Source organism: Ceratotherium simum, chromosome 2 (assembly GCF_057802395.1).
Source record: "Ceratotherium simum simum isolate JZ-2026a chromosome 2, ASM5780239v1, whole genome shotgun sequence".
In the NCBI taxonomy this organism is placed as follows: domain Eukaryota; kingdom Metazoa; phylum Chordata; class Mammalia; order Perissodactyla; family Rhinocerotidae; genus Ceratotherium; species Ceratotherium simum.
In genome coordinates this window covers 5,291,636-5,303,905 of record NC_141901.1, presented here as the reverse complement: position 1 = coordinate 5,303,905, position 12,270 = coordinate 5,291,636, and the positions used below count along the sequence as shown (strand labels likewise).

The 12,270-nt window shown below is 37.5% G+C and overlaps 1 protein-coding gene across 1 annotated transcript; it reads right to left on the bottom strand.

The window, feature by feature from the left end:
- Positions 1 to 1,099: 1,099 nt before the first annotated feature.
- On the bottom strand, positions 1,100 to 5,506 carry LOC101387445 (cytokine SCM-1 beta-like). Its single transcript, XM_004425070.3, has 3 exons — positions 5,413 to 5,506; positions 3,085 to 3,199; positions 1,100 to 2,188 (listed from the first exon to the last, which is right to left on the bottom strand). Exons 1-3 carry the CDS (start codon positions 5,471 to 5,473, stop codon positions 2,026 to 2,028), a joined length of 339 nt encoding a protein of 112 aa, XP_004425127.1. The 5' UTR covers positions 5,474 to 5,506; the 3' UTR covers positions 1,100 to 2,025.
- Between the last annotated feature and the right edge of the window lie 6,764 nt (positions 5,507 to 12,270).

The following is a 12,270-nucleotide window of genomic DNA, read 5'->3' as shown; positions in this document are numbered from 1 at the left end:
CGGTGAGTTCCTGGAGAGCAGAAATGGTGTTTTACTTATCTTGACATATCCTAAGCTTAACACAGAGCCTGTCCTATATAAAGTAGCCAAAAATGTTTGCTGAATTGAACCTCCTTTTAATAAAGTTTATTTGTGTTATATATAACTTTATAAACATAAAAGACTAGAATGAAGCATATAATGTAACATATGTTCTTCCTCCTATTCATCCGACAAATATTAATTGACCCCCCACAGTTCTATGCTAGGCACTGGGGATTCAGTATGAATAACACACACAAGTAGCTCTAGTCTAATTGCAGGGCGGGTGGAGCCAAGACAGACAAATGAGCAATTTCAATACAAATTGATAAGTTTTAGGTTAAAAGTAAGTATAAGAGCACAAAGGAGGGGTTGCAGCCACTAAAAAAAATTTAATGTTTTGAGATGTCTTCTTGTTAGATTATTTCTCTGACTTGAATTTAAATCTGACTTAGATCCTACCTAAATGAATTCAAAAGATCCAGTCAATTAGTTAAAAGTTATGTACACTCTTCGGTTGAAACCCCTTGGCATCACATAGCACCATCTTAGAGAATGTGATCAGTTAAGGAGATGTGGAAACCCGCATTCTTCCACATATCACATTATTATTATCTCATGAAAACCTCTAGGATCTAGGAGACATTTGGGAAACACATATATGTAGCTCAATCAGAAAACCATTCCTTTCATCTTCTGTGACTTTGCTGTGTTTCACCCCTCACAAAGCAAGTGTTTTATTCTCAGTGTTTGCTTCTTTAAGACCAGCTTTGAAAATTATTGTGGGCAAATAGCAATGAGAAAGGATAGATGACCCCAGCTTTTGCCAAGAGTCAGCCTTTTAATGGTTTCTGCTCTGGTCACTAGTTCGATGACTAGAAGTGAGGTGACTCCAACGAGCTGCCCTCAGGTACCCTCTGAAAGTACTCGATACCGCTGAGTGTCCCCTCAGGACTAGACTATAGTTAGTACTTTCTCTTCCCTTGAAGTTCTCAAGGCACAGCCAGTTCTTACTATTTGGAGTGAGATAGAACCAGATGTATGCATGGTCAGCTACTTGGATAGAAGAGACACGAACAGGAATCAAATCAGCAATTTAATGAGAATATAAGAGAGCATGAGTCTGGGGTATTGAGTGACCGGATGAACATTTTATTAAAACATTACTGCAGATTGTGATCACATTCAAGAAATGTTCCAGGTGACAGTGTTTGGGGTGTTAAAAGCTTACTGGCAGAGAAGCATGACTTGTATGATAACAGAAGTAGTGACAATTACAGAAATCACAGAAGGGCAGTGAGATCATTGCCCAATTAGAAGAGCATTGATTTTTATTTGCATCAAGTATCTTTTCACCAAAAATCTAACCTTTGCTACCTTGACAAATGAAAGAACTGACAAGGGCTGTCTTTTTTTCCTTTCATAGGAGAGCAAATGAAACACAGGGAGGTAAGAGAATTTGCTCCAGATCAAACTTGAGTAAAGCCACTTTTTGAGTAGTGGACCCTCAGATTGGGAACCTAGTGACAGTTGGATTATTTTCTCCCTTATTCCATAAATAGAGCTCCATTATGAAGACAGGGTGAAATGGATCTTGAACTGTCATTGCCACAAGATCTCACTTGTGACTCATGTGTAGAGAACCACTTCAAGCTGGAACCTAAGAATGAAGAATATACGTTTCATCTCTGATAAACATTGGCCAAAATCTCTCCCATCATGGATACTATCAAAGGGAGGTTCAGTTAGGACAGAAATAGAACATAAATGATATATTACTTTTCCAATACATAATGAATAGTCTTTGGGACTATTCTTAATAATAAATATTTATTAATTAGAGCATCTAAATGAATATGAAAGACATGAAAAATAAAAATGTAAGAAAATAATTTGACTCATGCAGCACTTTCATAAAAGGTGAATATAATTGAATAAGTCCATGAGTTTGTAAAGGGAAGTGAGCTAGCTGGCTAGTGATGGGGACAAGGTGCTGGAAGTCCACTATGTGGTCAGGGTCACAGCTGTATTGGTGGACTGCTGGGCTCCTGTAGGCTTGGTCTGGATCACTCCTCTTCTGGTGGTCTTGTCCACACTTTCGACTGCTTTTTTCACCCACTCAACTTGCGGATCAGCACAGACTTTAAGGCCACGTTTGGTAATAAATCTGCAATGAGAGGAAAAGGTGGACAAAGTTAGTCACATCCTCCAGGCCTTGGGACCAGGAGTTAAGATCAGACCAAATACAAAAGATCTTGTGCAGAAATTACCAGACAAAATAGTCTTTCAGAACCATGAGACCATATGTGAGAATCTTCTGTGATCTATTTTAACATGAAGGAGAACTATCTCCCAGTAACATCCAGCTCCTTTATTCACCACAATTCACAGGCTCCTTTTCTCATCAGTGCTACAAAATATTGTAACTCAGCTGGACATCTGAGGTCATCTAGTCCAATTATTACATATCTCCCTTTTCAAATCTAAACATAAACATCTTATTTTTAAGATGATTAAAGGTGATTTATCTTAATTTCTTTGGGTAAAGTTGCAAAGCTGTGTTGGGAAGAGCTGCTACTCTGAGAATGAGATCCTGCAAAAAGAGTGGTACCATGTAGGCTAGTTTTCGACACTTTTCCTTGAGCTATGGCAACTGATAAAACCTGGCACTCTACTCTACTCTACTTTACTCCAACACACCATAAGGGAAGGGAAGGAAGGGAAGGGAGGCATCCCACACCTGTGGGGCTATATGTTCAAATCGTCATCTGAACCAGCCATCTCTAAGGCTAACCCTCAGAACCGAGTACAGTATTCATCTGGTTCCCCGTCAGATTCTTTTTCTGAGCTAAATCAGAAAGGAGGGTGATATTCTTTATCTAGTTGCCAAATTTTTGTGATAATCATTATTCGGTGCTACGTAAAGACATGGTTAATATGGAAAAACAAAGGAGCTGTGGTTAAGTTGAGGTCTTCCTCCATGCTGACTTATTTTTCCTGAGGAGGGCAGCATTTCTATATACTGTGTTCCATCCAGCCCAGCTTTGGGGGAGGCAAACTCACATGACTGCTTTCATGGAGCCCTCCTTGATGGTGTAGGTCTTGATGTTTTTGACTGGCAGTCGCCGGGTAGTTAGACTCACACAGACACTCCTTTCTAGGACTTCACTCCCCACACCTGGAGAAGAAATCAAGCAGACAGACAAAAATAAAATATAATTTCAAAAAGTATAAATGTTACGGTGCTGTAAATAAAACAACAAAGAATGATATGATAAAGAGTAATTTGGAGAAGGCAACATTAAATGTGGAGGAGGGAGCTTGTTTTTGACTGAATAAATAAAGACGTTCTCATTTCAAATGGTAAAATGTGAGATATATAAAGGAAGCCATTCGTAAAGTATTACTCCCCAATAGAAATGGCCCAAGCAGAATTAAACTTTTCAGTCTAGAGAACATCTTACATTGGAGAAGGGAAAATAACTTGGGATAGTTAACAATATTAAGGGTTTGGTAAAATCTAATCAAGGTTTCTAAGTGCTGATTTTCTCCTAAGCTGAAGAAACTGGTATTTTCTTCCTAGAGGAATATTCAGTGAAAAAGCACCTAGAGTAACAGCTGATGATGATCAAATTTGACCTATAATGTTGCTGATATCAGAAGGCTTTTTTTAAACATGAAACTAAACAAAAGGTGTTAACTAACATTGCTCTTCTTCATCCCTCCATCTTTCCATCACTCTCAATATCCAGTCTGCACATTCTTTACCCTTTATCGCCACCAGTTTATTTTTAATGCTGAACGGTCTCTGAAGTCAGCAAAAAAGAGAAATCTGCTTTTTTTCTCTGTTTCTCTCACTACTTAAGAAACAATATCTCTCTCTGTGAAGTCTCTAACATAGACTTCCAAGACCCAGAGGATCCTACTGGACTCCAAACCCCAAAACCTTCTCCTTATTCTCAGCAACGTTTGTGTGTCTGTTATTAAGACCTCACCTTCACTCACGTTGCAGAGTTGAGTCAAAGCAGAGATTGCTTTATCCCATTGTTGTACATGAAAAGCTAAGCCCCAGGAGACCTTGTAGAGGTCATTCGAGTTAGAAAACTTGGGAATCTGACCCGTGTCTGCCATCCTCTTCAGTCTCTAACGGAGCATCATTTCCCCTGCCCGTACCTGGGTTTCCACCACACGGTACGCCTAACGTCTTAGCAAAATGCCAGCCATGTTGTGGTATTTGGCCTAATTTAGCAGTCTTAAACTTTTTATTTCATCAATACTTTTTATTTTGTGCACAATTTCAGGGAGTCCCAGACTTTGCCACCTCTATTCACAGACACCCTTGGGGATCCATGATGAGGTTCAGATATTCTAGTCTAAGTAACAAGTCTACAAATTAGGAAGTTGAAAGGAGAGTTAACTGAAATATTAATTAGACCCAAAGGATATTCTCTCTTCTTTCCAGAGCCACAAGGAGAAATAAACTCCAATCAATTTAAAAAAGAAAAGATCCTTTAAGAAATACGTGTAGAACACTCAAGTCAGGCTCAGTATATCTAAGTCTCATCTGGGTATGTCTTGCAGGTTTATTTGATTGTGTATAAGGCATTTATCTATTTGTTAGCCTTAACATATGGTCTCTGATAAACTCAAGTTTATTGTAAATGGGAACAGCATTCATAGCAGTAATAATAGACTCTCCTAAGTTCTTGAAGATAATATTGATTTCCTGGGTATGACAGTATGAGCTTCTAGTCATTTTTTTTAATAAAAAACATTGATTTGCTTCAGAATATACACCCCAACATTATGACTGAACTCTCAAAATTTTTGAGAATTTATCAAGATAGATATTAAATAGGCAAAAGCTACAAAAGCATATATAATCATCACCACCATTCCACAGCTAACATTAACCAAGAGATGACTACTTGTGAGGAAATCTGACAGGTAATCATAAGATTTATTTCATTTTAATCCCAGGTGAGAGTATCTGTTATTATATTCAACTTATAGATAAGTAAGTGTAGGCCCAGAGAGGTTAAGAAATTTATCCAAAATCACTCAATTATGACAAGTAGGAGAAACTGATATATAATAATGTATAACCAAAATTACATAATGTTATAAGCTAATATGACCTCAGTAAAATAATTAAATAAAACAAAGAAAAGAAAAGAAAAGTACGAACCCAGATTCTAACCAAGTTCTCTCTGCTTCGAAATCTACAAAGTGCCCTAGAGTCAAAATTATCATTGTGATTTTACATATGGGAAGTCTGAGCCTACCATGGGAAAAGCAGTTTACTCCAGTCAAAATCTGAGTCAAAAGCAAAGCGTGTGCCCACCTGCCTGCATATCTGTTCCGTGTCTCATAAACGGCCTTTTGACTTACCTTCCACAACGTGTGCTGTGAGACAGCAGATCGCGAGGAAGGCCAGGATGAGAGGTCTCATGGCTGAGGTCCTGCTGAGCTGTGCAGGGAGAGAATGAAGAACGGTGCTCCTGAGCCTCTTTTATGACTCTCATGGTCAGCGCACTTCCTGTGGTAAGAGGGGGCTTTCGAGGTGGGTGTGGAATCACGGAAAGTCTTTGCAAGATTGGTGCTTTTTTTCTTTGAAAAAAAAGTTCCTTTGCCTCCACTCATACTAACCCCATACCTTGTGGCCTTTTCCCCTTCTCCTGTGGTTAATGTGTCAATGAAACCAAATGTATGCATAAAGAAATGTGGTTGTCTCATCTTCTGCCATCGGTCTCAATTTAAATCTTCCACTGCAGACATCCCTCAAGGCCATGAGAGTGTCATGGGCCAGCACCGGACCGTGTAAAGGAAATGAGGTGGGGTGGTTCTTGTGGTCCTGCTCTCCTACCTCCCCCATGTAACATCTGCTGTCACATGAGGCTTCCAACACCATGGATCCTGAGCCCCTGATGCCATCCATAGTGACTCCCTAGGGAGGCGGAGGGATGCTGCTGCCCCGCTGAGTTTCTCATTCCTTCCCCTTCTTTTTCTTCGCATTTCTCCCCTCTACTCTCGTTCAAGTGGCCCTCATTTCTTTACACCACCCTTCCCAGGTACCCAAGAAACATTTAAATGAGTGTTTGGAGCTTGTCTATATGCACATGTTTGCTTTATTGAAACTTAATATATATACCTTTTTAAAAGCTGTTGAAAAGTTGTCCCAATGTGAATTTTATTTTGGAAAAAAAAAAGAGAAAATTATCTATAATCTTACCACTCTGACATTACCATTTTTATTTTTAATGTTTTTCCAGTGAGTCTCTATTGGTATATATATGGTTGCACAGTTGTGACAATTATAACTGCTATTTTAACGTCAATGTAAATATCTTCCCGGGTTTCTTCACAGTCTTCATGTTTCTACTCTGAGCAAATATATACATATTCACCTTAAACCATTCCCTTACAACTTATTGTTATATAGATCACATCTATAAGGTAATTTTTCATTAATATACCCTGAATTATTTCCCTTTAATAACCGGGAGTAGGATTACTAGGCAAAATCATACAACCTTGATAGCTCGTGCTACGTATTGCGATATAGTCTTCCCAAGATGTCGTTTCAGTCTGCGCTGCCTCCAGCAGGGTTTGAGTGGGTTTGTTCCGCTGCAATCTTTCTGGCACTCAATTTGCTGTGGGGCTTTTTGTCTTGTTTTGTTTTACATGGGCATCTATAAAATGTATTTACTAAATATACATGTAGCTGAAAGGTTTGCCATTACTAATAGGGATATAAAAATAACATTCTTGTTAAATATATGTGTAACTAAAAGTTTTTGCCATCGCTATTAGGGATAGGAAAATAAGTTCCTATATTTCAATAGAAATTACAGGTTAACCTCTCAGAGATTTTTCATTAATGGTATTTTATTTTCCAGCCAGACTTCACTCTGAACCTCAGAATGGCTTTTCAGTGATCTCCACCTAGCTACACCATCAGTTCTTAAACTCTGAACACATCTTTCTGCTCAAGATGCTTCTCCTCCTGTTACTCCTTAACATGGAGAATTGTGCTATTTTCCATCCAACTTGCAAATACAAACACTTAGGATACTTAGACTCCTTGCTATCCACCCGTATGTCATTCTCCACCAAGCTGTATTAAGTCTACCTTCCAAGTAGCTCTTCAGTATGTCTCCTCCTCTCTTTCCACACTGCTCAAGGCAGGCCGTCACCATCCCTTGTTAGGACTATTACAGTAGACCAACAGGTTTCCCCGTCTCAGGTCTCCTCCTTTTCCAATCTACTCTCCACAGCATTGCCGGAGTAATCATTCTAAAGCCTTAATCTAATCACGTCGGTTTGCTACTGCTAACCTCTTTGCTAATTCCCATTGCCTACAGGATTCATTTCACACATCTCATTGTGTACAAAGTCGTTCAAGATCTAACACTGCTTTTCCTTTCAGACTCACCTTCCATCACTCACTCACATGCTTCCAAACATCAAGCCTTAACAAACCTGCGTGCTGTCAACCGAATGTGCCGTCCTCTTTTATACACCACACGTACTGCTTCCTTTACTTGGAGTGCCCATCCCAGCTCCCTACATAATTACCTGTAAACTGCTCCTCTACCTACAGTTTTCCTGATTCTTCCAGATAAAATTAAGTTGTGTCATCCTCTAGTCTCCCTTGGAACTTTGTCCCCACCATTGTTCTGTCACTAATCTCATTTATCCCCCTACTCAATTATATTTCTGCACCTCCCACTAGATAGCAGGCTCCTTGAGAACAGGGAAGATGTCTTAGTCGTCTCTGGGTCCCTGGCCCTAGCAGAATGTCTGCTAAGTAGTAGTAACTCACCAAATGGTTTTTAATAAATGAATTCTTTTTAAAAGACCAAAATTATGGTGATTGTATGTTACGTGAAAGATGACTCTCTACAAACATAAAGCCAGGAATTGTGCCTGTGGCTTTCTCTTATGCTTTTAATCAAATAGACTACTTGACCAATGGCTGAATTTTATTTAGCATATTAAAATGGAATTTCTTAAACTCTCAGAATGAATTATTCACTTTCAGTTTTTCAAAGCATGACTAGGTGGAGAAGAATCAAGTAACAAACAAGAAAGTAGAACTTAGTACAAAGTGGGCATAATCTGCTAATGTGCAGATGTTGATTGACAACAACCAGTTGAGAGATATGACTCAACGAATTTCTCTCATCCTTGACTCCTCTCCTTCTCTCACATGCCACACCCAATCTGTCAGCAAATACTGTTGGCTCTCTAGTTTCAAAGAGAATCTAAACCCTTCTTACCAACCCAAGAGACCCAACTCCAAGCCACCATCACTACTTACTAGAATTAGTGGATTCCTGCAATAGCCTCTTAACTAGTTTTCTTGCTTCCACTCTTGCCCTTTTGCAGTCAATTTACCAACCTACCAAGGTGATCATTTAAAAATGTAAGTCATATCAGGTCACTTCTCTGCTCAAAATCCTTCAATGGCTCCCCATTTTCATGAGTTAAATCCAAAGTCTTTTCCCCCACCAGGTTTATTAAGATATAATTGACATATAACATTGTGTAAGTTTAAAGAGTACAACATTATCACTTGACACACACGTATATTGCAAAATAATTAACATAATAAGGTTAGTTAATACCTCCATCATCTCACATAACTACTTTTGTGTGTGTGTGTGTGATGAGTACATTTAAAATCTACTCTCTTAGCAACTTCCAGGTATATAATACAGTCTTGTTAACTACAGTCACTATGCTGTACATTAGATCCCCAGAACTTATTCACCTTCTAACTAGAAATTTGTACCCTTAGACCAACATCTCTTCATTTCTCCTACTTCCCCCCCACCCCCAGCCCCTAGCAATCACCATTCTATTCTCTATTTCTATGATTTTGGCTTTTTTAGATTCCACATATAAGTGATATCATACAGTATTTGTCTTTCTCTGTCTGACTTATTTCACTCAGCATAATGCCCTCAAGGTCCATTCATGCTGTTGCAGAAGGCAAGATTTCCTTACTTTCTGTGACTGAATAATAGTCCATTGTATACGTACACCATATTTTCTCTATCTATTCATCTGTCAATGGACACTTAGGTTGTTTCTGTGTCTTGCTATTGTGAATACTGCTTCAATGAACATGGGAGTGCAGATATTTCTTCAAGATAGTGACTTCATTTCCTTCTGATGTATACCCAGAAGAGGGATTGCTGGATCACTACCATGTGAGTTCTATTTTTAATTTTTTGAGAAACCTCCATACTGTTTTCCACAGTGGCTGCACCAATTTACGTTCCCACCAACGGTGCACAAGTGTTCCCTTTTCTCTACATCTTCACCAACACTTACTTATCTCCTGTCTTTTTGACAATAGCTATTCTAACAGGTGTGAGGTGATATCTCATTGTGGTTTTATTTTTCATTTCCTTCATGATTAGTGATGTTGAGCACCTTTTCATTTACTGGCCATTTGTATGTCTTTGGAAAAATGTCTATTCAGGTCCTCTGCCCATTTTTTAACTGAATTATTTGGTTTTTTGCTATTATCAATCCCTTATCAGACGGATGGTTTATATATAATTTTTCCCATTCCATAGGTGGCCTTTTCATTTTGTTGATTCTTTTACTGTTAAGAAGGTTTTTAGTTTGATGTAGACCCACTTATTTATTTTTGTTTCTGTTGCTTGTGCTTTTGGTGTCATATCCAAAAAACCATTGCCAAACCAATGTCAAGGAGCTTTTTCTCTATGTTTTCTTCTAGGAGTTTATGGTTTCAGGTCTTACATTTAAGTCTTTAATCCATTTTGAGCTAATTTTTGTGAGTGGTTTAATATAGGTGTCCAGTTTCATTCTTTTACATGTAAATATCCAGTTTTCCCAGCACCATTTATTGAAGAGACTATTTTTTTCTCCATTGAGTACTTTTGGCTCACTTGTCAAACACTAGTTGACTATATAAGTGTGGGTTTATTTCTGGGCTCTTGATTCTGTTCCACTGGACTATGTGTCTGTTTTTATGCCAATACCACGCTGTTTTGATTACTACAGCTTTGTAGTATAGTTTGAAATCAGGAAGTGTGATGCCCCTAGCTCTGTTCTTCTTTCTCAGGGTCGCTTTGGCTATCAAGGGTCTTCAGTGGTTCCATATGAATTTTAGGATTTTTTTTTTTATTTTTGTGAAAAATGCCATTGGAATTTTGATAGGAATTGCATTGAATCTATAGATCGCTTTGAGTAGTCCGAACATTTTAACAGTATTAATTCTTCCAATTCCTGAGCACAGAGTATCTTTCCATTTATTTCTGTCTCCCTCAATTTCTTATAATTGTCTTATAATGTCTTACAATTTTCAGTGTACACATCTTTCACTTCCTTGGTTAAATTTATTCCTAAGTATTTTATTGTTTTTGCTTCTATTGTGAATGAGATTGTTTTATTTATTTCTTTTTCAGATATTTCATTGTCAGTGTTTAGAAGCACAACTGATTTCTATATGTTGATTTTTGTATACTGCAACTTTACTGAATTTGTTTATTAATTGTTGGTTTTTTGACAAAGTCCTTAGGATTTTCCACATGTAACATCATGTCATCTGCAAAGAGAGACAATTTTACTTTTTCCTTTTTGATTTGGATGACTTTCATTTTTTTTCTTGCCTAATTGTTCTGGCTAGGACATCCAGTACTATGTTGACTACAAGTGGTGAGAGTGTGGGCACCCTGTCTTGTTCCTGATCTTAGCAGAAAAGCTTTCAACTTTTCTCCATTGAGTATGACGTCAGCTGTAAGCTTGTCATATATGGCCTTTATTATGTTGAGGTACATTCCTCCTATAGCCAGTATGTTAACAATTTTTATCATGAAAGCATGATGAATTTTGTCAAATGCTTTTCCTGCATCTATTGAGATGATCATATGAGTTTTATCTTTCATTCTATTAATGTGATTTATCACACTTATTAATTTGCATATGTTGAACCATCCTTGCATCCGAGGGATAGATTCCATTTGATCGTGGTGTATGATCATTTCAATGTGCTGTTGAATTCAGTTTACTAGTATTTTGTTGAGAATTTTTGCATTGATATTTACCAGAGACATTGGCCTGCAATTTTTTTTTCTTTAGTGTCCTTATCTGGTTTTGTTATCAGGGTACTGCTGGCCTTGTAAAATGAGTTTGAGAGTGTCCCCTCCTCTTAAATTTTTGGAAGAGTTTGAGAAAGATTGGGAGAACTTAAGAAGTTAATTCTTTTTTAAATGCTTGGTAAAATTCACCAATGAAATCATCTGGTCTTGGGCTTTTCTTTGTTGGAAGGTTTTTGGTTACCAATTAAATCTCCTTACTCATTATTAGTCTGTTCAGTTTTTTTTCTTCATGGTTCAGTCTTGGTAGGTTGTATGTTTCTGGGAATTTATCCATTTCTTCTAGGTTAGCCAATTTCTCAGCATATTACTGTTCATAGTGGTCTCATATGATCCATTGTATTTCTGTGATATCAGTTGTTATGTCTCTTCTTTCATTTCTGATTTTATTTGAGTCTTCTCTCTTTTTCTTAATTATTCTAGCTAAAGGTTTGTTAATTTAGTTTATCTTTTCAAAAAAAATCTCTTAGTTTCATTGATCTTTTCTACTGTTTATCTGGTCTCTATTTCCTTTATTTCTGCTCTGATCTTTATTATTCCCTTCATTCTGCTAACTTTGAGCTTAATTTGCTCTTCTTTTAACAGTCCCTTGAGGTTTAAAGTTAGATTGTTTATCTGAGCTCTTTTTTTCCAAACATAGGCATTTATCACTATAAACTTCCCTCTTAGAACCACTTTTGCTGCATCCCTTAAGTCTTGTATTTCCATTTTCATTTGTTTCAAGACATTGTTTGATTTCTTCTTTGACCCACTGTTTGGTCAAGAGTTTATTGTTTAATTTTCACATATTTGTGAATTTTCCAGTTTTCCTCCTGCTATTGATTTCTAGTTTCATACCATTGTGGTCGGAAAAGATACTTGATATGATTTCAATCTTCTTAAATTTGCCAAGACTTGTTTTATGACCTATCATATGATCTATCCTGGAGAATGGTCTGTGGGGACTTGAGAAGAATGTGTGTTCTACTGCTGGTAGATGGAATGATCTGTATATGTCTGTCAGGTCCATTTGGTCTAAAGTACAGTTCAAGTCCAGTGTTTCCTTATTGATTTTCTATCTGGATAATCTATCCATTGTTGAAAGTGAAATACTGAAGTCTCCTACTATTATTGC